This window comes from Protopterus annectens, chromosome 10.part0, assembly GCF_019279795.1.
Source record: "Protopterus annectens isolate FY-2018-M chromosome 10.part0, PAN1.0, whole genome shotgun sequence".
Classification (NCBI taxonomy): Eukaryota; Metazoa; Chordata; order Ceratodontiformes; family Protopteridae; genus Protopterus; species Protopterus annectens.
Genome location: NC_056744.1, coordinates 1,799,455,689 through 1,799,483,469, shown reverse-complemented (window position 1 = coordinate 1,799,483,469; position 27,781 = coordinate 1,799,455,689). Strand labels below are relative to the sequence as shown.

Below are 27,781 nucleotides of genomic sequence, written 5' to 3'. Positions count from 1 at the left end.
TTGGCACTGAATGGAAATAAAATTTATACCCCTGGGATACAATGTTGAGGACCCACTGGTCCTGTGTGATAGACCATCCAGTTTTCTGCATGAAAGGCAAGTTTTCCTCCTAGGGGCACAAGCAATTGGGCAGGGATGGGGAGAGGAGAAAGGAAGTCATTGCGAGTTTTGTTCTGTTAGGAGGTGGCTTACCACTCCCTGCTTTAGGGGTGGGGGCACACCATTGCTTAGATCTCTGCATACTCTGAGACTGTAGTCTGGGTGGTTTATTTCCCCTGGGTCTGGTTTGAGAAGGCCTGGAGGGGGCTGGAAGGACCAGTGTTTGGAGGGGCAATGCCTACTGAATTTAGGCGGTTGCACTTGTAAGAATTCTTTAACAGTCTGCATAGACTTAGCTTTTTCCTTCTATCTTTTTAAGAACCTCTGATGCTTTGGTGCCAAACAAACCGTCCTTGTTCAAAGAAGCGTCTAGTAATTTTGATTTGACATGGTCTGGCAAGGTCTGCTCCTTGAGCCAAGCATGTCCTCTCAGTACAGAGCCAGTGACTGCTGCCCGGCAAGATGCTTCTAGGGCATCAAAGCCACACTGCAAGGTAAGATTGATGACTTGACTTGCAGAGTGTATAAAGCTCTTGCAATTCTTTATTTTCTGCACAGTCTGTAAAGGTTGTCACTTTTTGTTTAATAAGTTCCATAATATGTTGCTGGTACTTCAGCATGTGAAAAGTACAGTTGTGTACACTTACCATAAATGTAGATGTTAGAGTGTATTCACTGTTGCAGTTATCACATATGGGTTTATCTGCCCTCAGCCAGCCTGAAAACCAGAGTCTTTGGATTCCTGCGTTGGATGCGGTCTCTTCTTCCATGACATCAGGAGTATAAAACATGCAGCCAACGTCATTACATCAGTTTTTCTTGCCCCAGATGTCGAGTGCCCCCACAATGGGAAGCAATTATATGTTATGGTACACCTCCATCAAAAAGCAAACACACACGAAAAACTTAAATATACCAAACAATAAGGAAAGGTAGAGCCAGGAGAAGTGAAGGGGCTGAAGGGAGGGTAACCAGGACTGCAACAGTGAATACACTCAAACATCTACATTTATGGTAAGTGTACACAACTGTACTATGTCCTTCGTGTTTCATTGTTGCCGTCATCACATTTGGGTTGATTCCCAAAGCTAAGGAAGGGAGGGGGAAGTTAAAGAGCATTAGGGACAGCTATTAAGCCCTGTAAGACTGCAGTGGCAAAACCAGCTCTGGACTTAGAAAAAAGAGGCATGTGGTAATGCATGGTGAAACTATGTACAGAGCTCCAGGTAGCAGCTTCTAGTATGTCCCTGGTAGGGACTCCTCTGAGAAAGGCTGCAGAGGTAGATGCAGCCCTGGTGGAATGTGATCTTATCCCCTTGTGGGGTAGGTTTTCCATGGTGCTTGTAGCAGAAATTAATGTAATGGGCTATCGATCTGGAAATGGTTTGCTTTGAAATGGCCTTCCCCCTCTGCCCCTGCAGCAAAGCCAACTAGCAGCTGTTCAGATTTTCTGAGAGGCTTAGTTCTGTCCAAACAAAATCTAAGCTGTCTGTGCATGTCCAGAGAGTGCAGTATTTGTTCCCCTTTGTTTTGTGGATTAGGGAAAAAAGTAGGCAAATGAATGGACCGATTTAGGGCCACACTAGACACCACCTTGGGCATAAAGGAAGGATTGATCCTGAGGGAAACCCTGTCTGCACGGAAGATAATGAAGGGTTCCTACTGCCATGAGGGCCTGTATGCTGAAGTGATGGCAAGAAGGAAGGCTGCTTTCCAAGATAGGAATTTCAACTCTGCTGTTGCAGCTGGCTCAAAGGGAGGGAACAGTGAGCTTTTCCAATACAAAGTTACGGTCCCAGGCTGGAGTGGGGGCTCTCCTGGGGGGGTCTTAAATTTTTGGCCCCTCTTAAGGAATGGTTTTAGCAGGGGGTGAGAGAAGAGGGGCAAGCTCAGTATTATAACATATGCTGAAATGGCAGAGGCATGAATTTTAATTGACGAGAAGGATAGGCCCTTGTGCAGCATTTTTGTTAAGTACTGAAGAATATGAGGTAAGCTGGGCACCGTTGTGCCCATCCCCTGAGTCTGGCTCCAGGAACAGTATCTTTTCCACTTTTCAGCATAGGATTTTCTAGTACTAGGCCTCCTTGCCTCCAGAATGACATCTAGCACCTGCTTACTGAGGGATGCTACTGGAGAGCTCAAGGAATTAGCCAGGCTGCAAGGTTCAGGGTGTGAAGCTGAGGGTGCAGAATCTGGCCCGCCTGCTGGGACAGCAGGGAAGGGGTATGAGGCAGGTGCTATGGTTCCAGCAGTGTCATACTGCGCAAGAGGGGGGGTTACCAGTGCTGCTGTGGCCAGTCTGGTGCAATCAATACTGTCCTTGGCTTGTCCAGTTTGATCTTTAGCAGAACCTTCGAGAGGAGATGGAGATGGGGAAAGGCATAAACAGAGTGGCTTTCCCAGGTAAGGACAGGGCATCCACTTACCAAGCTTGACTGTAGGAAGTCCTTGTGCAGAATTTGTCCAATTGGTAGTTCTGAGGAGAGGCAAACAGGTCTACCTCTGGAGTCCCCCATTTGTTCCTCAAGAGGTTGAATATTTTTGGTTCTAGTTTTCATTCGTGTAGGTCCATGAGATTTCTGCTCAAGTCGTCTGCCAGTGAATTTAGCTTGCCTGGCAGGAATTGAGCTTGTAGGTGCACTTGGTAGCTCAAGGCTATGTTCCACAGAGCCATGGCTAGTCTGCAGAGGGTACGAGTGGGTCCCCCCCCCGCTTGTTTATGTACCACATAACTGTGGTGTTGTCTTGTCTGTCTTAACCAATAGTTGTCCTGGAATAATGCGGTCTTTGAAGGCTGTCAAGGAATTCTGTACAGATAACATTTCTTTTCGATTGATATGCAGGTGCAAGTGTCTCAGGTTCTATTTGCCCTGAATGCACTGCCCTGCTAAGTGAGCCCCCCATGCATAGTCTGATGCATCTGTTGTTAGGGTTTGGGCGGCAGGGGGTAGAGTGAAAGGGAGCCCCTTTGCTGTGGTAGCAGGCCTCTGCCCACCAAAGAAACTCTGTCTTTATACAGGGAAGGATAGGAATCACTGACTCCAGGCCCTGATAATGTTGATACCATAGGCTTTTTAGATACCACTGTAGTTTCCTCATATGCAGTCTTACATATGGAATTAGTAGAATGCAAGAAGCCACGATCCCCAGGGCTTGCAGAATTTTCCTTGCAGATAGCTGGGGTTTTGTGGCCAATAGTTTGAAGTAGGTTGTCAAATAAACTTGTTTCTCCGGAGTGAGGAAAGCCATCTGGGAAGTTGTGTTTAAGCTTGCTCCCAGGAATACATCTGCCGGCAGGGTACTAGGTGAGATTTCTTTTCGCTTATGGTGTACCTCAGTGAGGTTAAAAGTTTCTTTACAAATGCCAGATGTTGTAATAGCAAGTCCTGGCATTCTGCATGAATCAGACAATCGTCCAAGTATGGGTATATTTGAATATTTCTCTGCCTGCAAAATGCAATGGCTGGAGCTAGACACTTTGTGAATACCCTGGGCGCAGTAGACAAGCCAAAGGGAAGTGCAGAGAACTGATGGTGCATGGAGCCTGCCCTGAAGCGTAGGTACATCCTGCAAGATTCCCTTATTGGAATGTGCAGGTAAGCTTCCTTTAAGTCTAAGGTTGCCAGCCAGGCATCTTTGCCTAGCATAAGAAAAAGCTATTGAAGTGTTAGCATTTTGAATTTTGGAATTACCAGAAAGGTGTTTAGAATAGAGAGGTCTAGGATAGGACGCCAGGTGCTCTCTTTTCTGGTTAACAGGAAAAGTCTTGAATAAAAACATTGTCCCCTTTATTCTGCTGGGACAGGTTGAATAGCCCTGATACTTAGAAGAGAGAGAACCTGCTGTTGGGCCTGCGCCCACTGATTTGGGGGTAGATCTGGCCAACCGTTTGGGGTTGGTAGTGTATGGAAGTGGAATCTGTATCCTTGGGAAACTATGTTCAAAACCCATTTGTCCTGGGTAATGAGTTCCCAGTTTTTTGTCTGCAGGGCGAGCTTTCCTCCTAAGGGAGCAGGCAGTTGAGCAGGACTTGGAAGGGTTAAGGGTTAAGTCACTGCGCCATTTTTCTGTATGGGGGTGGCTTACTACTCCCTGCTTTGGAAGTGCGAGTCCCCCACTGCTTAGGTCTGTGCGCAACCTGAGACTGTAACCTAGGTGGCCTGCTGTTCCTGGATTTGGACTGAGAAGGCCTGGAAGAGACTGGAAAGGACCAATTCTTTGAAGGCCAATGCCTACTAAATATGGGAGGCTGTACTTGTAGGAAATCTTTAATAGTTTGCATAGACTTAGCTTTTTCATCCATCCTTTTGAGGACGACTTCTGCTTTGTTGCCAAAAAGACTGTCTTGGTTTAAGGGAGCATCCAGTAATTTAGCTTTAACATGATCTGGCAAGTTTTGTTCCTTAAGCCAAGCATGCCTTCTAAGTACAGACCCAGTGACAGCAGCCCTGCAAGATGTTTCTAAAGAATCAAAACCACATTGCAAAGTAAGTTTACCAACTTGTTCTGCAGAATGCATTAAATCCTGCAATTCTTTGTGCTCAGCACAGTCAGGAATCAACATCATTTTCAGTTTAAGCAGTCTCATAATATGCTGCTGGTACTTTAACATATGAAACTGGCAATTTAAAGCCTTAATGGCCAAAGTAGCAGAAGTGTTTACCTTCTTACCCCATGTGTCTAAGGCTCTAGAATCTCTATCAGAAGGGGTAGGATTTTTGGCAGCAGTAGCCTTAATGCCTTTTGGTCCTTGGGAAATGGTCTCTGGATCCACAGTAGGATTCTTGAAGAGGAACTTGTGAGAGTCAGGTACTCTAATACCCATCAGGTTTTCTGGGAGCTGGAGTTAAAGTGTCTGGGGAAAGGCTAGATTCCAAGAACGCATCATCTACAATGTCCAGAACAGGAGGGATAGCTAAAGGGTTGAGAAAGGAGTAAGAATTCCTTAAGTCTCTTTTTTGAGTCAGAGTAATCCTGATGTTCCCAGCGGAAATGCTCTCAAAGAGTGTGCAAGACTTCACCGAAATAATCTTCTGGAGAGGAAGCAGAGGGGAATGGAATCCTCTGCATCAGAATCCTCATAGGTAGAGAAGGGCAAATCCTGGTAATCAGAAGAAGCATAAATATCAGATTTCTGATCAGAAGAATCAGAAGGAAAGTCTCTTAGAGGGGGAAGGCTGGCTTCCCCTAATTAAGGTAATAATGTCTTCGGCCATCCTAAGCATTTGTTTTTTAGGCATATGGGCCTGAGCCTGCGGTTTGGTCGATTTTCTAGGCGTGGTGTGAGTTTTACGCCTGGATGAAGATGATGGCGTCAGTTTAAAATGCAAGTCTGTAGGCCTGAATACACCCTCAGAAGCCGGTGCTTGCACAGCGGCTTCGGAACCATCCAAGGTAGAGACATCCACAGGTTCCATAGTTGAAGAAGCATCTCGTGGTATACCGGACTCCGAATGGGTCTCAGTAGAGGCCTACAAATCTGAAGTAGCGGGTATCAGGGGCTGCAATATCTCCTCACTGAGTACCGGTGGACTGGCAACTAGCTTAACGGAAGCGTTGTCGGCAGTTTTGGACCTATGCGGTCTGTCTCTGTCTTTATCCTTACGTTTTTTCAGAAGCTCGGTAGTCTGACAGCTTAATGAAGCCATTTCGGAGTATTGAGACAGAGTAGGAAAGTAATTTGCTGCAAAGACAGCCCGACAACAAATAGTTTGGGGGTTGAACAAGGCACAAAACCGACAGTGAGGGACATCGTGGTCTGGGCCTAAACAGGGGATGCAGTATGAATAAAAATCTCTATGAGGTATTTGCTTTCCACAGGTAAGACAATTGTTAACTTTTACTGACATCGGCTGGAGCAAGAAAAAGGATCCCCAATGGGGTACTTATCTTTTTTGAAGACTTCGGATCTGAAACTCAAAAACTAAAATTTCAGGAGTTGGCTGACCGGCACTTGCGAACTGCTTCTGCTACCGCACGGCAAGAAAGACCGATGTAATGGCGTCAGCTGCATGTTTTATACCCCTGACGACCTGATGTCATGGAAGAAGAGAGAGCATCTGACGCAGGAATCCAAAGACTGGTATTCAGGCTGGCTAAGGGTACCTGCAGGCAGATAACCCAAATGTGATGACTGCAACAGTGAAACACTTAAGAACATCTGACACTTCAATGCCCTAATAGCAAAGGTTGCAGAGGTATATACCTTCTTACCCAATCTGTCCAAAGCTCTGGAATCCCTATCCGAAGGGGTGGGATTCTTGGCTGTAGTTACCTTGATACCTTTAGGCCCCTGGGAAATGATCTCTGGGTCAGCAGTAGGATTCTTGAAAAGAAATTTGTGAGTGTCAGTACCTGTCTGGTTTCCTAGGGGCAAGAGGTAAAGTGTCAGGATTAAGACTGGATTCCATAAAAACAATCAACCACATACAGGACAGGAGGTACTGCTAAAGGCCTGTGCTGAGGCAACTCTAGGAATTCTCTGAGTCTCTTTTTGGACTGAGGATAGTCTTGGCATTCCCAGTGGACATGCTCTCTTAAGGTATGCAAGGTTTCACCAAAAGAAAAATCCTCTGGAGGGGAGGCAGAGGGAGTGGATTTCTCTGTATCTGAGTCCTCATAAGCAGATAAGTGCATGTCTTCATAATCAGAAATTTCAGAGTTATTGGAGAAGCTGTAGGGGAATAGCCTATTTTTCTCTTAGCAGGGGAAGGCTGACTTCCCCTAATCAGCATAATAAGGTCTTTTGCCAGTCTAAGCATTTGTTTTTGTGGCATGGGAGCAGGTGTATGTGCTTTGGTCGTTGGTTTTCTAGGTGTAGTGCGTACTCTGGGCCAAAGAAACTCGGTAGTTTTGGATAAAAAAGAAGTCGCCGTATTGAATCTAATATCGGTTGAGCGAAGAACTGCCTCAGAAGCCAGTGCCTGCACAGCAGCTCCAGACCCATCCAAGGTAGAGACATCCGCAGGTTCCATAGTCTAAGAGTCTTGCGACATACCCGACACTGAATGGATCTCAGGAGAGGCCTGTGAATCCAGTGAAGTGGGCATCAGGGGCTGCAAAAGTGCCTGAGTACTGGCAGACTGGCGACTAGATTAACGGGAAGCATCATCGGCAGCTTTGGACCCAAGCAGTCTGTCTCTGTCTTTATCCTTACTTTTTTTGGAATATCGGTAGTCGGATGGCTTACCAAAGCCATTTCAGAATATGGAGATAGACAGCGAAAGAATTTAGCAACAGAGAGCCAGACAACTAATGGTTCTGGCGTTAAACAAGGCACAAACCGACAGCGAGGTACATCCTGGTCCAGGCCTAAACAGGTGACGCAGTAAGAATGAAAATCTCTGTTAGGTATTTGCTTTCCACAGACAATTGTTAACTTTTTCTGACATTGGTTAGAGCAAGAAAAAAGGATCCCCAACGGGGTACTCAGCTTTAGAAGACTTCAGGATTATTCAATTCATAAATGAAAATTCAGGTAGTGGCCAACTGGCACTTGCGAACTGCTTCTGCTTTGGGCTGCTCTGCCAGAAAGACTGATGTAATGGTGTCGGCTGCCTGTTTTTATACCCCTGACGACCTGACGTCAGTCCTGGAGCGACAGCACCCAATGCAGAAATACTAAGTCTCTGGTATTTGGGCAGACTGAAGGATACCTGCAGGCAAATAACCCAAGTCTGATGACTGCAACAGTAAAACACGAAGAACATCCATAGTCCTTCCCTGTTCCGAATAGAGTTTCTCTGAGATCAAAGCTGGAGCCAAACTCATCTTCTCTGAGGCTACGAGCTGTAGTGAAGGCCACAGAACTGACTAGAGAAATATGGTGACGAGAGGTGTCTGGTTCTGAATGGACCAAACAACTCAGAGCAACTTGAAGTTGAACATAACTTTGGATCCGAGGATGATGGTGTCGGCAGATTCAGATCCAAGGACCTTGAAGTATCTGAAGACGTCAGAGGAGGATGCAAGGTTGGGGCACTGGTAGTACATGGCTCGTAACCCAAGGGGATAGGGGCCTGAAGGATCTGGTGCAAGTCTCTGCGCCCAGAGAATCTTCCTCATCAATCTCTCCATGTCGTCTTCTGTGATGATCTTGGAAGAATGAATGGAAACTATGGAAGGATATTTAGTTTTTTGGGAAAAGGGAGAAGGTACTCTAGATAGAAAAGGGTCTATAGAAAGTCAGTACCTAGTCCTTGGCAAGAAAATGACACACTGTGCTGATTCAGGGGATCAAACTTATGGTTCCAAAGTTTTTTGCGCTGAAGGAGACTTGTAAAATGAAGCCTGTGCATCCAATATACATGCTGACTCTGAAGCATGTCTAGATTTAGGTTTTGGTGTCAAATGATCAGTTGATGCAGGGGATACAAGTTTGCTTTTACTCGGACCCAATAAAGAAGTAGTAGCCAAGGTTTTTTGCTTCTTTGCTGCCAGAGCCGAAGGAAAAGTTGGTACTGACGCAGGTCTTTTCTTTGCCTTCTCAGTAGCTTTTGAGGAGGTCAAAGAAAAAGGGCTGGAAATATCAGATTTGCCCTTTTTTAGTTTTTCTGAAGGGGAAGTTACAGATAAGGCCTCGCTAAAGGAGAAAGGTAACAGCCCCTTTAACATGACTTTGTTCTTTCATTCAGTCAAGGCTCTATGATAAAAAGTACGGCACACAGAATAATCTTCTTGAAAGTGAAGTGGGCCCAAATAATATACACAGAGATTATGAGAAAGCAGAACACGGTATTTTATGGCCACACTTCTGACTTTTTTTTTAAAACCAGCTGGTCCTTTGTTCTTGTCAGCCGTATTTCTTTCACACAAAAAACAACAAGCAGAAGTATAGCAAAAAGAGGATTTTAATTTGGAAAGGCAAGGGGGGGGGGGAGAGAATACGAACAATGACATTTCAGAAATACACTGAGTGTAAGGAAAGCTACTAACGACAGCAACTAGAATACCAAAGTACAGAACAGGAGAAAAATAAAGTTACTTCTACTTAGAAGAGACTAAACTAGTCACTAGGCAAGGGAAACAATGGTAATCAATAAAACAGTTGAAAGGTAAAGACCATGGAAAGAAAGAAGCAACTTACAAAAATGACAACTCAGCTGCTCAAGAGCACTGTGTATCCACATCTAACTTGCAAAGCGGCAAACGAGATCTGAGGTCCTCAAGGACTGATGCATGCTAGGGCAAGGGTTACGGTCAAGTGCTTCTGGCCACCATGAGCTGTAGTAACGGCTGAGTCAATCCAAGGGATGAGATCCGAACCCACAGGTTGAAGACGGAATGAAAATTTACATAATCAGACACTATTTTAAGAACTAAGTCGCCATGGGAATGGAGAAAGGAGAGTTTGCCAATAAGGATGATATCAAATAGGGATACAGAAAATAGGTAAAAGGGAGCTGAAATTGACTGGAGAGAACTGGCAAAGAAAACCAGGTACTGGGAGCAAATAATGACAGAGGGAAATGTAAGAGAGATGGATTAGGCCAAGCAGAAGTTTGAAATGCAGAGTACACAGACAAACAGAAGAGGATGGGGAGTTTAAGTGACCGATCATCCCTGCCATAGTTTTTAGTTGAATCTAGAACAAAAGCTGCTGTTAAAAAAGGAATACTTAGTAGGGCATATAAAATTATAAAATATTGTATGACAGCTACAAGAATCAATTAGGAGAGGCTTCCCATTGAAGGACATCTGTTTCGCTCTTAAATCCAGGTGGTTTAGGATTTTTGCTTGAAAGTGTTTACAAAGGTATTTTTATTCCCAAGGTAGACTTCAGAAATGTTTTTAAGTAGAAAGATAATCCTGGAGGTCTGATTCACATCATCAAAATCTTTATGCTCCTCCCACCTCCACAAAACTCCAAACAATACTGTATCGGTAGTAATTCCATTAAAATTTGGCCAAATTGAACAGCTAGCAAAAGCTCTAGGCATTAAAATACTTCAAAAACATGAACATGTGAGTCCTGTATGGTCATCCCATTCATGTGGCTGGTTATTTTAACATGCAAGGATAAGAAGTTCCATCACTACAATTCTTCACTGATGACAAACACTGACACTATGAAATAGTGGTGAATGATTAAGAAAGTCACAAGAACTTCTCAACTGTAAGTGCTAATCTTCAAACATAAACCCCACAGTACAGGGAAAGGACAGAGTGAGTGCCTTAGCTGTCATTACCAATCATGTTTTTGGATAACAAATCAACTTACTACTCCAAGGAATGGATGCCTCCGCAGGAAAAACATTCTGTCAAGTGCTCATCTTTAGAGAGATTAACAAGGCTGCCTGATAACCCAAACCACCTCTAAAATCACAGTAAATCATCATTTCAAGACGTGACATCCAACAGCATTACATCTTATTCTGTGCAGTGAGTTACTATCAAAAATGCTGCACAGCAGCCCTGGACATTTTAATACTTTCATTAAAGTGAGCACAAATGAGCACCACAAACACATGAAACGGACAACAGGAATGAGAGAAATTGTGCTTCAGTAACTCTCTCTAAAAAGGGATTTTTTTTTTCTTTGTGACATTCAAATATTTTACCTCTCAATTATACCATCAAGTTCTTTTAGTCTGTCAAGAGGACTGTGGATTGCTCGAGTCAAGGCTTCTGTCCTTGTCCAGACTGAGGCAGTGAAGTCCACTTTTTCACATATCTGAGAAGCACAGCAGTGTGCATAGCCACAGCTGCTCCAAAACGTACTTTCATGGATACAATCCTCTTTCTGAGATGGAAAGCTGAACATTTTACATAAGTGCAAAATCTCAGTCCCATACATAGGAACAGCAGTGCAGTGTCGTTCATTAATGCGGAAAATCCTATCTAGACGCTCTTCTTTCTGCTTCCTCTTTTTTTCTTCGAGTGACTCCTGCAGTTAAAAAAAGTTACAAAACTTTAATAATTTGCTTCCAACTACAAGCCACAGACTACATATCAGTGCACTGTCTATAGAATTCTACATTACATCAGTAAAGATAAATGCAATACCGTTTTTTAAACATACTGAATATAAACATTAAGCAGGGTAGATTAGCTTTATTTAAACTCCTGTGGGGTAAGGTTAAGAAAGTAGTTTTATACAAATCCATCATAACAGCAGATGCTTAACACAGCAACATCAGTGATGCAATCACCAGTATTCATCGCATGGGGATATCTGTCCTTAATGGCAGACTTTCCCAGCTTTCCTCAAGTCCCCAGAGAAAACAGCTACATGCAGCCATAACCTAGGACAACAGCATGATGCATAGCAAAGGCAGTAGCTTTCAACATTTTTATTATCTTTCTTTCTTTTTTTTTCTTGCAGTAAGAAGCATTCACACAAAATCAAGAAAGCTCTCAATCTTTACTGGGAACACCTTGAGTAGTGTTACAGCTCAACCAAGTTAGGGCATATGTCCTCTCAAGTTCAGAACACTTGCTGGAGATGTGGTAAGGAGGTGGTAGGTACCTGTAATCATTAACTTTGGAAATAACAGCACTTAAAATATTCACATGAACTACTGGGTGTATATTTAGGACAGAAACAGACTTGAATAAAGTTCTTGGTGGGTCATGTGGAAATGTGCTGTTGAGCTACATGCATAAAACAATAACTTGAAAATGTAAACTGCAAAGCAACCTACCATACCTGACTTTACAGAACTGCCTGATGAACTGGCTAAACAGGAGTGATTTATATTGGTAAACTACAACAAAAATATATACACAAATGGATGCCTTGGCTTCAATATAGGCAAGTCAGGTTGGTATTTTGGTAGCCAATAGGAAAGGAATAGGTTTGAGAGGATATTAGATTCTACAGCTTTGACTCTATGAGAAAAGAAATTATGGATTAGGAGTTAGGAAGATTTATCAGACAGTGTAACACACTGACTGAAGCTGCTTAATTAATGGATGCTATTTAAAGAAGCAATGCTGTACTTATTTATCTACTCTCAATTTCCATCTCTATTTATCAGAATACTGCATCTTGAATTTGCTTTGATTAGCAAATGCTTATGGGAACATATAAAATGTAATAAAATTCTTATGTCTGCCATCCCTTCCAAACAATTTCCAGATAACCTTAAGTATCCACTCTGGAAACAAAGATAATAGTATACTAATTTGGTGAACACTCTAGGATTTCCAGACGGAAGCATTTTTAGTTTAAGTATGTAGAACAGAGTGCATGTGCTGCATCTTTAAGAAGCATATTAAGCACTGAACGTGCACATATAAATACCCGTCATGCGCTATTCCCAGTGCCACTTTGCGAGTGCAGCCAGAGAGCGAGCATGTATGATTGTAGTAGGTAGTTTGTATACAAGTTACCCAAGTTAAAGTCGGTAAACTTCTATTGTGATGTGTACATAATATAATAAAAATGCCTGAACAGAACTCACAAAGACTCTTGTTTATAGTAGGAGAGCAACATGGTGTTAGAAGTGGGATTCCAGAGATTGATATTTGGAGCCATGAGGTGCACAGATGACAGTAAAGGTAAACTGAGAGAAACAAGCACAAAAGAGAGCCAGAAAAAAAAACAAAGGTAATGAAAACTTGCACAAACAGCTTATTTGATAAAAAAAGATAAAACAGAGCATTACAAGGGCACAAAGTGCATTATTAAGCAAGCGGGAGGCCAAAAGATTTATTAACTAAGGGAAATGTTTAAGATTAAGATAGCTGATGAAAAGATCAGAAAAACAAAATGAGTATGTTTAAAGAAAAACGAGCGTGTTTGAGGCAAAATAAGAAGTTATGTACCTACCATAACGTTCCATGTTAGTTGTCTTCTCTCGCCTTCTTTCTTGCTTGATGGGTTCGGAACCGATCCCTCGGCTCCGACTCGGCACTTGCTAAGCTCGAGAGTCACTTTTACCAGCTCGAGGCAGCCCCATATCCCATGATGCAAGGCGGTAAGTACCCAGATCTCGTTTGATGACAAAGGGCAATAGCACCAAGCATAAAATACTTCCCAAAGGAAGAAAGAAAACTTACAGATGGAAGAAGGACCAGGTCTGAATGGTCTTCAGCATAACAGTTTCTTATAACAAGGTCTGTCCAGGCCAGGGGAAGGAGGGAGGGTCGAAGAAAGAAGGCGAGAAGACAACTAACATGGAACGTTATGGTAGGTACATAACTTCTTAATGTTAAGTTGTCAATCTCGCCTTCATTCTTGCTTGATGGGACCGTCCCTAGCACCTCTATCCTGGGTGGCTCAATGGAACAAACTCTTGAGGACTGTAGAGCCAAAACTGGCTCTGTCCCTGGAGGCCAAGTCCAATTTGTAATGGGAAACAAAAGTGTGAGGAGTGGCCCAAGTGGCGCTGCACAAATAGTGTCTAAAGGAAGTCTAGCTTGAAAAGCTGTAGAAGTAGCTAAGCTCCTAGTTGAATGTGCTTTAGGTTTTGAGCACAGCTGTTTTCCCCTGAGCAGATAAATTTCAGAGATGACCGAAGAAAGCCATCTAGACAAAGTCACTTTAGAAACAGGAAGGCCTTTTTATTATCCGCATAGGAAACAAAAAGTTGATCAGATTTTCTAAATTTTTTGTTCTGTCCAAATAATATCTAAGTTGACGGTGGACATCAAGATAATGTAGCTATAGTTCAGCTCTATCTGAATAGTTAGGAAAAATACAGGGAGATCAATAGATTGATTCAAATTGTTCTTTGAAGCGACCTTAGGCAAAAAGGTTGGGTTAGTTCTCAAAGATACTCTGTCTTTGTGAAAAACCAAATAGGGGGGTCGAACCGAAAGAGCATGAAGTTCAGACACCCTCCTGGCCGATGTAATAGCCACTAGGAATAAAGTTTACCAAGAAAGATATTTCAGGGAACAAGAAGCAGCTGGCTCGAAGGGGGGAAGAATCAAGGATGTCAGCACTAAATTTAGATCCAGTGAGGAGGAGGATTCCTGATTGGAGGTTTTAGTAGGAAAATTCCTTTCAAGAAGGCCCTGCAGAGCCTATGGGACATAATATTATGATCTGCTATCCCGACATGAAAATTGGAAATAGCAGCCAATTGAACTCTGACTGTGGAAGAAGAGGAGCCTGCATGAAAAATCTCTGCTAAGAAGTCCAGGACTGCCTGAACAGGGGCAGTAAAAGGATCAATATTCTTGGCCTTAGCCCAATAAGAGAAACGTTTCCATTTGCTTGTATAAATCCTCCTGGTAGAGGATTTTAGCGAAGCTACTATGATGTCTCTAACTGGGTTAGAGATCAAAGGAAGCCTGGCTAAGGAAGGAAGTGGAGCAACCATGCTGTGAGGTTGAGAGAAGGGATTGACCGGTGCAGCTGACCCGATTGGTGAATCAGAAGATCTGGCACTGGGTCCAGATGCCACGGCTGCACCAAAAGGTGATGATGGAGGAACGGAACCAAACTTGTCGAGGCCAGTAAGGGGCAATGAGAATCAATTTGGCTCTCAAAGCGGTAGCTTTCTGGATAACCTGAGGGATCAGAGGAAATGGAGGGAAGGCATAAAGAAGTCCCTGGGGCCAATCCTGGGTCAGAGCGTCTCTGGGGATGGCCTGATAGAGGGAAGAGGCTGAAGAAGTCTGGACATTTGCTGTTTTGGGGAGTAGCAAAAGGATCGCAACATGGACGACCCCATTCCAGAAAAATCTCTTCCGCTATAGATTGCTTGAGAGACCACTCGTGAGGCATGAGAATAGCTCTGCTCAATCTGTCCGCTACAATGTTGGTTTTCCCAGGGATATGCGTTGCTACCAGAAACCGATGAGAGGAGATCACCCATTGCCATAGTCTGAGCGCTTCTCGACACAAGGGGTAGGACTTGGTTCCGCCCTGTTTGTTGATATACCAAACTACAGACATGTTGTCTGTGTGGACTGCAATTGTCCCTACGGGAAGAAAGTCATTGAGGGCTTGCAACGTTAAAAGCACTGCTCTCATCTCCAGGACATTTATGTGCAGATGGTACTCGAGCGGCTGCCACGCCCCATGAACCATCCTGCCCTGATAATGACCCCCCCCACCCGATCAGGGAGGCATCCGTGGTGACAGTGGCTATCGGGGATGGGGGTACAAAGTACCTGCCTTGGTGAACCTGAGGAGATGTGATCCACCAAGCAAGATGTTCTTTGCATGTCTGTGTCACCAGAATCTGGTGACGCATTGGAAGTTGCTGGTATGACCATTGTGTGAACAGCATCCACTGAAGAAGGCGCATGTAGAATCGAGCCAGGGGAAGAAGAGTAATGGCCGCAGCCATGAGACCTAATACCTTTAGAACCATTCTGACCTGTACTTTCTTGTTGGCCAGAATGATCCTGACATGACTCTGAATGTCTGAAACTCTTTGATCTGTAAGGGTAGCTGACATCCGAACAGTGTTTAAGTTTGCGCCTATGAAGGTAATAGACTGGCAGGGCGATAAGGATGACTTTTCAAGTTGATTGAGATGCCCAAATGAGAACAAAGGTTTATTGTGTAATCCCTGGCTTGTATAAGCTGATGCCTGGTGGTGGCTGACAGGAGCCAGTCGTCAAGATACGGAAACACCTGGAATCCTTGACGTCTCAGGTGAGCCGTGACCACTGCCATGCATTTGGTGAACACTCTGGGGGCTGTAGTGAGACCAAAGGGCAGGGCTCTGAACTGGAAATGACTGGACCCCAGCCGAAAGCGGAGAAATCTCCTGGAGCATCTGTGAATTTTGATGTGATAGTACGCATCCTGAAGATCTATTGAGCACATCCAGTTGTCCTTCTGTAAGAAGGGCAGAATTGACTGAAGAGTGACCATTCTTGTCTTCCTGACAGACTTGTTGAGTCTGCTGAGATCCAATATTGGTCTCCAGTCTCCCGTCTTTTTGGGGACCAAAAAGAACCTTGAGTAGATTCCGGGCTCTGAATGGTCTATTGTAATTGGCTGAATGGCTCTTTTTTGCAGTAGTTTTGAGACTTCTAACTCTGCAATTTCCCTTAGACCGGGTGGTACATCTGGAAGGGAATTTGAGGGGAAGGGACTTTCCTCGAAAGGAATTATGTAACCCTTGGATATGATCGACTGTACCCATCTGTCTTGAGTGAGGGAATGCCAGGCTTCTGGGTACAGTGATAATCTTCCCCCGACTGCCTCCAAGGAGGGACAGCCGGGCAACATCTCAGGGATGCTGAAAGGGCTTGTCAGAGAGAGGATCTCTGTTTCCCTGGTTTTTCGGACCCCCTCTGCCTCTAGAGCGGCGTGTGATGTTGTTACCCCCTCTGCCTCTAGGGGTAAACTGACCACGTGAATCTGGCGTGACTCCTTGGGATTTACGGAACCACATTTTCCCACCTTTCTGTCCTTTGGGATAAGGTCTAGAAGGGGTGGAAAAACGGACTCCAACAGCAGAAAGAGTCTTGCCGTCCTGTTCGCACCTGGTCAAGGTTTCCTTCACCTGAGGGCCAAACAAAGCTGACCCATCAAAGGGAGAATTTGTGAAGGACGCCTTAAAGGGATCCGCAAAATCACATAGCCGCATCCAGGCTTGGCGTCTAAGAGCCACACCTGTACCTGCGGCTCTACTCGCTCCATCCGCAGCATAAGATATTAGCCGCATGGAGGAGTTTGCAATGGAATTGAGGGTTCCTAGCTGCGAAGCAATTTTTCTTGAGCCCCTGCAGCTGTAGGATCCTGAACTACTTCACCCAGCTCCTTAAGGATATCCCTCTGGAGTCTGGTGAAGTGACATAGGTAATTCAGCGAGCATAGCAAAGGTCGCTGAGGAAAACATCCGCTTACCGTACCTATCCATGGTCCTAGAGTCCTTATTAGGAGGATGGACGGCGGAAGGATCTGCAAGTTCCTTTTGGTGGCAGCCACCACCATGGCATCAGCGGGACACCCTTAGTGAGGAATTGCTTGTCACACGGGCAGTGATAAATTTTGAAGGCCTCCTAGGGACTGGCTCTACAGAGTCAGGAGCTGCCCACGCCTTTCGTGCAATAACCTGCATAAGGGGGTCGAAAGGCTGAGACACCCAGGAGGTGGAGGGCCGAGATCCAAACGCCTCTAGGTACACTGACTCATCCTCAGAGGGATTGTTGGTGGGCCAGTTTCCCCTCTGTTTAAGGAGTTCTAGGATGTCTGAGAAGGAGACATCCTCAGAGGGGATCTAGGGGATCCCTCTGACTCATCAAAGTCAGTATCCGAAGTGACAGACTCGGGGGAGTCTACATGTTTCCTCTTACAAGTCATCTTCCTAGGAAGATCTCCCGAAACATCAGGAGAATCCTCGGAAGAGGGGGAAATTCCCAATGGGGAAACCTGAGGTGGAGGATCTCTGGGTCCTGTAGCAAGAGAAGTGGCAGAGATGTCAACAGGTACTATAGAGGGAGGAGCTACGGGAACAGACTGCTGACTGATACCAGTGGCCAGCACACTCTTCATCACCTCGAATGCTCCCCTCCCAGGCAGGTCCGAGAGAACCCGTTCAAGAGCTAGGAACTCCAGGGACCACCGAAGGGAAGTCTCCGAGGCAGATGTCGGAGCCGAGCTCACCAAGGCCGAGGCTCCAAGGGAAGAGCGGGCTCGGACAAGGGTCCGATGCCACTCACCCCTCGGAGGAGACCATGGAAGCCCGACCACCGAATCCCTCTAAGGAAGGTCTCAAGAGGAGATAAGAGTAGAGGCTGAAGGAACAGAAGGGGTATCCGTCCTCCAGCCGTAGCAGTAACCATTCCGAAGACTCCAACTCCAAGCTCTGGGGTAGAGTTGAAGGAGGAACTGTAACGGGTGTGGACCAACAGTCGTCTGTTGAGACGGACTATGTAACATTTGGGCCAGTACCTGTGACTTAAGTAATCTACTGACCACTCTCTCTAGGTCATGATCTGACAGTCTGGATGACCTTGAAGATCGGCTCAGATGGCTCCGTTCCGAAAGAAGAGGTGAAGCCGGGCGAAAGTATCGGCTCCAAGGAAGGAGACCTCGACCTCTTCCTGGAATGAGCCATCGAAACCGATACTATAGATCCTGTCGGAGCCGAAGACTTTATCGGAGCCGACAGGAAGTCTCGATATCGGCTCCAGCCGAGCCGATACAGCCACCAAAGTAACGGTGTCGGAGCCGACACCGATGCCTGTGCCACATGGGGTCGGAACCGATTGGAGCCGACACGGCGGTCGATGCAGATTCGGCACCGATAGCCATCGGTGCCGAAGGCTGTTAAGCCAGAATCGGCTCCAGCGGAGCCGATCTCGACTCAGCAGTCGGGCCGAGGCCGCAAGGCTTAGACACAGAAGCCTGGGCCTTGGAAGATTTAGCTGATTTTGATGGAGCCGACTTAGCCGGAGAGCCCTCCGGCTTAAGAAGGCCCCTAAGTATCAGCTTGTTGCGTCTTTCCTGCAGGACTCTCTGGCTGAAGGAATGACAAATAGCACAGGAGTCCTGCAGGTGAAGAGGCCCCAGGCAATACAGGCAAGAAGTGTGACCGTCTGTCAGAGACATCTTCTGACAGCACGAGTCACACTTCTTAAAACCTGAGACCCTCTCCTTTGACATGGTGCTTCACAAAAACACACACACACACCAGTCAAAATTTTAAATTAAAGAAAATACCAAAAAGGTATTCTTAAAAACAAACACACACACACCCTAACAGGGAGGGGATGGGATGGGTAAAGTTTGACTAAAAAAAATTAAAAGAGACAGGGATTTTCTGTCAGGAAATCTAAACAATTAACTTATAACTAACAATAAAGGTTTTTTAACAAAAAGGGGCTTAAATATCAATAAAGTGAATCACTTACCAGGAGCTGGTAAAAGGAGGACCTCATAAGCGAAGCGGCAAACGAGATCTGGGTACTTACCGCCTTGCATCATGGGATATGGGGCTGCCTCGAGCTGGTAAAAGTGACTCTCGAGCTTAGCAAGTGCCGAGTCGGAGCCGAGGGATCGGCTCCGAACCCATCAAGCAAGAATGAAGGCGAGATTGACAACTTAACATCATGCATGTTTAGAGTAAAACAAATACATGAAAAGTACAGTGGGCATGAAAACAGATTAAACGAGCAAAACGAATATAATAAGGGCAAAGAGGGCACATTAAGTATAAATAAAGCAAGGCGACTGCATGTTTTTTGGCAAAGTGCTGTGTTTTGGCATAACTATGACTTTGTACTATCAAGGGCATAAAGTCCAGTTGTGTACCTACCATAAATATAGATGTTCGAGTGTATTCACTGTTGCAGTCATTACACTTAGATTATCCTGCTGGCAGGTTACCCTCAGACGGCCTGAATTCCAAAGTCCTGGTCCGGCGTCGGTTGCTGTCGGCTCTTCCCTGACGTCAGTGCGCCAGGGGTATACCAGATGCAGCAAACTCCATTTTCTTCAGTTTTTCTTGCCGCAGATGTCAGGTGCCCCCTATAAGGTAGGCAATACATATTGCTAATAAAAAACATACAGTAAAATAAAAGCAATACCTTCATCTACAAGCAAATACACCACATAGGTTGTATAGAATAGAGAAGTACAGATAAGTCCCAGCAGAGAAAGGGGGATGGTGGGTGGGCAACCTGGACTGCAACAGTGAATACACTAACATCTACATTTATGGTAGGAACACAACTGTACTATGTTCATAGTGTTTCACTGTTGCAGTCATTACACTTGGGTTGAATCCCAAAGCTGAGGTTGGGCGGCTGGGTCTAAATAGAATTAGGAGTGGCTATGAGGCCCTGCAGAACTGCAGTGGCAAAGCCTGCTCTGTATTTAGAGTAAAGAGGTAAGTGGTAGTGCTTGGTAAAAGTGTGCACTGAACTGCAAGATGCAGCCTCTAAAATTTCCTTGGTTGGTACTCCTCTGACAAAGGCTGCTGATGTGACTGCTGCCCTGGTCGAATGTGGCCTAATATTCTTAGGCACTGACTTGCCATACTGTGCATAGCAGAAACAAATGCAGTGTCCTATCCATTTTGAAATAGTCTGCTTTGAGATAGATTTTCCTTGTGATCCTGTAGCATATGGTACTAAAAGTTGCTCAGTCTTTCTAAAAGTCTTACTTTTGTCCAAGTAGATGTGTAGCTGCCTGTGTATGTCCAAAGAATGCAGAAGTCTCTCCCTTTTATTCTGGGGATTTGGATAAAAAGTAAGCAAATGAATGGTTTGATTAAGAGCCACACTGGATACTACCTTTGGCATAAATGTTGAGTTTGTCCTTAGAGAAACCCTGTCCGGATGGAAAATGATAAAAGGTTCCACTGCCATTAATGCCTGTAACTCTGATACCCTTTTCTTGCTGAAGTTATTGCTAGGAGCAGAGCTGTTTTCCATGATACGAATTTTATCTCAGCTGTATTGGCTGGTTCAAAAGGAGGCAGTGTGAGCTTTTCAAAGACAAAATTGAGATACCATGCAGGTATTGGTGCTCTCCTTCGAGTTCTTATGTTTTTGGCCCCTCTGAGGTACTGCCTTAGCAGTGGATGTGAAAAAATAGGTGGTTCCGTATTGTAATGAGTTGAAATGGCAGAGACATGGATCTTAATTGATGAGAAGGATAGGCCCTTGTCCAGCATCTCAGTAAGGTATTGTAAAATCTGAGGGATATTTGGAACAAGCGGTTCAATTCCTTGTGCCTGATTCCAAGCACAGAATCACTTCCATTTTTCTGCAAAATATTTTTTGGTGCTGGGCCTCCTGGCTTCCAAAATGACATCCATAACTGCTTTAGGGAGAGGTGTGTTCTGAGTGGTTATATTATTCGCCATGCAGTCAGATTTAAGGTTCTGAGTTGGCTGTGCAGGATCTGATTGTTTTGTTGGGTCAGAAGATGAGGAATTTGAGGTAAAGTCCAGGCTGGGCCTTGAGACAAGCTCTTTAGGATTGGGTACCAGTGCTGGCGTGGCCAGTCTGGGGCATTCAGAATCATTTTTGGCTTCTCTTGTCTGACCTTTAGGAGTACCTTGGGGAGGAGAGCAGTGGTGGGAAAGGCATAAACTGTCAGGGTTTTCCAGCTGAATGATAGAGCATCCACCTACCAAGCCTGTGTGTGATGAGGCCTTGTGCAGAATCTCTGTAGTTGACAGTTGTGAGGGGAGGCAAATAGATCTATGTCTGGGCATCCCCATTTCCTTGTTATCATGCTGAAGACTTGTGATCTAGTTTCCACTCGTGAGGGTCCATGAGGTTTCTGCTTAGTTCGTCTGCCAGAGTATTTGTCTTTCCTGGCAGGAATTGTGCTTGCAGATGCACTTGATAGGTCAATGCTGAGTTCCACAAGAGGGGGTAGGAATGTGTGCCCCCTTGCTTATGTACCACATGACTGCACTGTTGTCCGTCTTTAGCAATAGTTGTCTTGGATGGAGTAGATCCTTGAAGGCTGTCAGGGCATTCTGTATAGCTGGCATCTCTTTTTGATTGATATGAAGATGCATTTGGCTTGCGGGCCACGAGCCCTGAATACATTTTCCTGCCATGTGCACCCCCCAGACATAGTCTGATGCATCTGTTGTTAAGTGTCTGCCTGGCTGTGGGTAAAGTGAATGGCTGTCCCTTGTTGTGGAGACAGGCCAGTGCCCACCATCGAAACTCCTGTTGCAGACAGGGAATGAGAGTAATTATTGTTTCCAGGCTGTGGCAATGTTGAGTCCAAACACTTAGATAGCATTGTAGCTTCCTCATATGCAGTCTTGCATATGGAATTAGCAAAATGCAGGATGCCATGAAGCCCAAAGCCTGCAGAATTTTTCTTGCAGGTAAGTGGGTCTTTGTTGCCATCATTTGGAAGTAATGAGTCAGTTGCCTTTGTTTGTTTGGCATGAGATAAGCCATCTGGGCAGTTGTATTTAAGCTTGCATCCAGAAATATTGTCTCTTGGGAGGGCACTAGTTTTGATTTATTTTCGTTTACTGTGTACCCTAGGCAAATTAGTAATCGTTTTATGAATACCAGATGCTTTAATAGAATGTCCTTGTTTTCTGCTTGAATAAGGCAGTCGTCCAAGTAGGGATATATTTGAATTCCTTTTTGTCTGCAAAATGCAATTACTGGTGCCAGGCATTTTGTGAAGACCCTGGGCGCAGTAGATAAGCCAAACGGCAGTGCAGAGAATTGATAGTGTATTGAGCCAGCTATGAATCTGAGGTATCTTCTGCAAGACTGTCTGATTGGGACATGCAGGTATGCCTCTTTGAGGTCCAAAGTTACGAGCTAAGCCTTCTTGCCCAGCATGGACAGAAGTTGCTGTAGTGTCAACATTTTGAATCTTGGAACTTCCAGAAAAGTAGTTAGAATAGACAGGTCCAGTACTGGTCTCCAAGCTTTGTCCTTTCTGGGTACCAAGAAAAGTCTAAAGTAAAATCCTTGCCCCTGCTCTTGTTGTGGTACTCTTTGAATAGCCCTCATGTCCATGAGAGATGAAATTTGCTTTTGTGCCTCTGCCCATTGATTGTGTGACAGGTCTGGCATACCTTTCATCTTTGGCAGGGTGCGAAAGTGGAACCTGTAGCCCTGAGAAACAATATTCAGTACCCATTTGTCCTGGGTAATCATGTGCCAATTTTGTGAGAAAAGTGCTAGCTTTCCCCCTAAGGGTGCTGCCAAAAGGTAAGTGCTTGGCAGTGGGAAGTCATTGGGACCGTTTCCTATAAGGTTGCGATTTGCCTTCTCCGCTTTTGGAGGCCGGAGCACCCCATTGTTTAGGCCTGTATGAGCCTTGGGCCTGAGATCTGCCTCTAGGGCATCTGTATCTGCCTCTTTGTGGCCTGTCTGACACTGGAAAGGACCAATTCTTAGAAGGCCAATTCCTGCTAAATCTGGGTGGTTGAACCTGTAAGAAATCCTTGACTGTCTGCATTGATTTAGCTTTATCCTCCATTTTCTTGAACAACTCTTCTGCCTTAACACCAAACAAAGTATCATGCTGTAATGGAGCATCCAATAATTTTGCTTCAACATGAACAGGCAGACTCTGCTCCTTTAACCAAGCATGCCTTCGAATGACAGAGCCTATAAAGTACAGTTTTGTACCTACCATAAATGTAGATGTCCGATAGGTATGCATCTGCAGTCATAACATATGGGGTTGTCCTGCCTCAGGCAGCCCTTCGGTCGGCCGGATTCCAAAGTCTGGGTCTGGCCTCGGCTGATGTCGCACTTTCCCCGACGTCAGAACGTCTAGGGTATAAAAGCATCAGCCGACGCCATCTTCCTCAGTTTTTCTTGCCCCAGATGCCAGGTGCCCTCTATGAAGGCTAAATTTGGAGAAAATGCCAAAAAATTGCAAGCATAATGCAAAAATATATACAAATATATAAATATATTGATACAAACAAATACACCATAACAAATTCCCTCAGCTAGCTAATGAAGGGGTAAGCACCCTAGGAATACCACAGAGGGGAAGGTGGGAGGGTAAACCTGACTGCAGATGCATACCTATCGGACATCTACATTTATGGTAGGTACAAAACTGTACTATGTCCTTCAAGGATGCATCTGCAGTCATAACATATGGGTAAAATACCATAGCCAATCTGGGGGTGGAGGTACTAAGAAAAAGATGGTGTAGTTAAGAGACCCTGCAGGACTGCAGTAGCAAAGCCTGCTCTGGATCTGGAGTATAAGGGTAAATTGTAATGCTTGGCAAAAGTATGCACGGAGCTCCATGTAGCAGCTTCTAAAATGTCCTTGGTAGCCACCCCTCTTAGGAAGGCTGTAGTGGTGGCTGTGGCTCTCGTGGAATGAGGCCTGATGTTTTCAGGAACTGTCTTTCCATGAAAGGAGTAACAAAATCGAATGCAATTTCCTATCCATTTTGAGATTGTCTGTTTAGAAATTGCTTTTCCTTGTGTCCCAGCAGCATATGCTACAAACAGTTGGTCAGTCTTTCTGTAACTTTTAGTTCTGTCCAAATAGTAGCATAATTGTCTGTGGGTATCCAGAGTGTGCAGAAGTTTCTCCCCTTTATTTTGTGGATTTGGGAAGAATGTAGGCAAATGAATTGCTTGGTTCAAGCATACTCTAGATACCACCTTTGGCATAAAGGTTGGGTTGGTTCTTAATGAAACTCTGTCCTGATGAAAAATAAGAAATGGCTGCACTGCCATTAAAGCTTGTAACTCAGATACTCTTCTTGCTGAAGTTATGGCCAGAAGGAATGCAGTTTTCCAGGATAGAAACTGTGGATCTGCCGATGCTGCTGGTTCAAATGGAGGAAGTGTCAGTTTTTCCAACACAAAGTTAAGGTCCCACGTAGGTAAAGGTGGTCTTCTTGGAGGATTGATGTTTTTGATTCCTCTGAGAAATTGTCTTAAGAGAGGATGCGAAAAGACAGGAGGATTTACATTGTATTCTGCTGAAATTGCTGAGGCATGTATTTTAATGGAAGAATGAGACAGGCCATTGTGGAACAATTCTGCTAAGTATTCCAGTATATGTGACATGTTCATCACTGTCACATCAAGGCCTTTTGTTGTGTTCCAACTGAGAAATCTTTTCCATTTTGCTGAGTATGCCTTCCTTGTGGAAGGGCGGCGAGCTTCCATAATAATGTCCTTTACCCTCTGGGATAAGCTGTCCTGGGAAGGGGTCATGGTATTCTCCAGGCAGTTAGCTGCAAGGTCTTTAGGTTGGGATGCAGGATCTTGTAATTGTTCTGCGTCAGAAGAAGAGGCCATAATGGGAGAGGCCACGGTTTCGTCTGTCATAAGTTCTTCAACAGTGGGTACCAATGCTGCCTTGGCCAGTCTGGAGCTATCAGAATCACTTCTGGCTGTTCTAACCTGATCTTCAGTAAAACCTTGGACATTAATGGGACTGGTGGGAAAGCACAGACTTTTCGGGCTTTCCAGCTGAATGAGAGAGAGTCCACCTTCCATGCTTGTGGATGGTATGTCCTTGTGCAAAAAATTTTCAGTTGATGATTGTGGGGTGAGGCGAATAGATCTATTTCGGGCCTTCCCCATGCCTGTGCTATGAGTAAGAATATGTCTGGGTGCAGCATCCATTCGTGTGCATCCACGGTAGTTCTGCTTAAGCTGTCTGCCACAGTATTGTCCTTCCCTGGCACGAACTGGGCCTGTAGTTGTATATTTGTATATTGTGTTTCAAACAAAGATCCCATAGATTCCTAGCCAGTCTGCATAGAGGGTAGGAATGCGTGCCTCCTTGCTTGTTTATGTACCACATAACTGTGGTGTTGTCTGTCCTTATTAGCAGGTGGCCTTGTTGAAGGAAAGGTTTGAAAGCCTCGATTGCATGCATCACTGCCAGCATTTCCTTTTGGTTTATGTGCATTTGCAGCTGCCCTTGAGACCATAGCCCTTGGATACATTTGTCCTTCATGTGTGCTCCCCAACCTCGGTCCGAAGCGTCTGAGGTGATGGTTTGGTTTGCTTTTGGTTTCGAGAAAGGCAACCCTCCGTTGGTCTGGCAGGCTAGAGCCCACCACAGGAATTCCTTCTGAAGGCAAGGTATGATTGGAATCAGAGTTTCTAAGCTGTGACTGTGCTGAGTCCATACACTCCTTAGGTACCATTGCAATCTTCTCGTATGTAGCCTGGCTTGTGGGATTAGTATCATGCAGGATGCCATGAAACCCAGGGCCTGCAGGATTTTCCTTGCAGTTAGCCGAGTTTGTCTTGTCAGATTCTTGAAGTAATCTGGAAGTTGTTTTTGTTTTTCTTCTGTGAGAAAGGCCATTTGGGTGGTTGTATCCAGATCTGCACCCAAGAAGGTTATCCTTTGGGATGGCACCAGTCTTGATTTTTGGATGTTGACTGTGTATCCCAAGGCCTGTAGTAGCTGGATGGCATAGTCCAAGTCCTTTAACAACTTTGTCCTGCTGTCCGCTTTGTATCAGGCAGTCATCCAGATATGGGTAGATTTGAATCCCCTGAAGTCTGCAGTGTGCAATTACTGATGCCAGGCATTTCGTGAACACTCTGGGCGCAGTAGATAAGTCAAAGGGCAATGCTGAGAATTGGTAATGCTCTGATCCTGCAAGAAATCTGAGGTGTCTTCTGCAACTTTGTCGAATGGGGACATGCAGGTATGCCTCCTTGAGATCTAGAGTCACCAGCCAAGACTCCTTGCCCAGCATGGGAAGAAGCTGCTGTAGGGTCAGCATCTTGAATTTCGGCACAATGAGGTAAGTGTTCAGTGCGGACAGATCGAGAATAGGCCTCCATTGATTTTCTTTTCTTGGAACAAGGAATAGCCTTGAATAAAAACCTTGGCCTTGTTCTGATAGAGGAACCTTTTCTATGGCTTTCATTTGCAGTAATTTGGTGATTTGCTTCAAAGCCTCTGCCCTCTGATTTGGTGGCAGGTCTGGCATTCCTTGTCTTTTTGGCAATGTGTGGAAATGGAACCTGTATCCTTTGTCTATTATTTGTAGTATCCATGAGTCCCTTGTAATGTAATGCCAATTTTCTGAAAATAAAGAAAGCTTTCCGCCCAATGGTGCTTCTAATTGAGCCCTGGTCGGCGGAGTCAGAAATAAGTCATTGTGTTTGTCCTGGTGTAGTAGTAGTTGTTGCTGTAGCTGTACTACCTCTCTAACTGGGTGGCTGCCACTGACGGCCTCTGTAGTGGCCTCTAGCTTGCCCCCTAACTCTGGTACACCTGTTCCTGCCTCTCTGTGATCTGTCGGAGTCTGGAAAGGACCAATTCTTACTAGGCCAATTTCTGCTGAATCTCGGTGGTTGTACCTGCAGAAAATCCTTGACTGTTTGCACAGATTTTGCCTTTTCTTCAAACTTCTTTAAGACCTCCTGGGCCGTGGAACCAAATAATTTTTGTTTTTCCATTGGAGCATCCAGGAGCTTAGCTTTAACATGATCCGGTAGAGCTTGTTCCTTCAACCAGGCATGCCTTCGTATAACTGCCCCTGTCACTGCTGACCTACATGAAGCTTCCAGTGCATCATAGCCACATTGCAGAAAATGGTTGCTAACCTGCTGTGGGTTGTGTACCAGATCCTGAAGAGATTGACAGTCAAGAGGCTCAGAGGAGGAAAGTTTCTTATACAATTCATCTAACAAATACTCTTGGTACTGAATCATATGGAATTGACAATTTAATGCCCTCATAGAAAGAGTTGCAGAAGTATAAACTTTCTTTCCCCATCGCTCTAAGCTCTAGATTCCCTTTCAGAAGGTAAAGGATTTTTAGCAGTGGCAGCTGCAACCCCTTTAGGGCCCTGTGAGATGGTTTCTGGGTCTGCAGTGTGGGCCTTGTACAGGTGAAAATGAGAATCCGGAACCCTGTAGTACCTATCAGGTTTGGCAGGAGCTGGAGGGAGAGAATCAGGGGCTGTACTAGCATCAGAGTACACATAATCAATAACATTCAAAACAGGAGGAATAGCCAAAGGCCTATGTTGATGTAAATGTAAAAAGGTCCTTAATCTTTTTCTGGAATCAGAAAATTCCTGGCCCTGCCATTGGAAATGCTCTCTCATGGAATGCAGTGTCTCACCAAAAGAAAACTCTTCAGGAGGGGAGGCCGAAGGAATAGATTCTTCAGCATCAGAATCCTCGAAGGCCGAATAAGACTCCAGCTGGTGCTCTGACAACACAGATTCATCAGTAGACTCATCTGAAGAGTGGGGGTCAGAGGGCTCAACCCTGGGCCTTTTGTCTGGAGGTGGAAGAGAGCCCCTGTCTGGGTGAGGTTGAGAACCTCTAATTAAGTCCTCTGCTAGGCTGAGAATTTGAGT

The 27,781-nt window shown here is 45.0% G+C and overlaps 1 protein-coding gene across 1 annotated transcript in view; it reads right to left on the bottom strand.

Annotated features, from left to right (window-relative positions):
• LOC122814504 (Snf2 related CREBBP activator protein) overlaps positions 1–27,781 on the bottom strand; it is a 3,617,155-nt gene that overhangs the window by 464,087 nt on the left and 3,125,287 nt on the right. Inside the window, exon 21 of the mRNA XM_044087079.1 lies at positions 10,662–10,987. Coding sequence (XP_043943014.1) covers positions 10,662–10,987 — 326 coding nt within the window. The remainder of the gene's footprint in view (positions 1–10,661; positions 10,988–27,781) is intronic.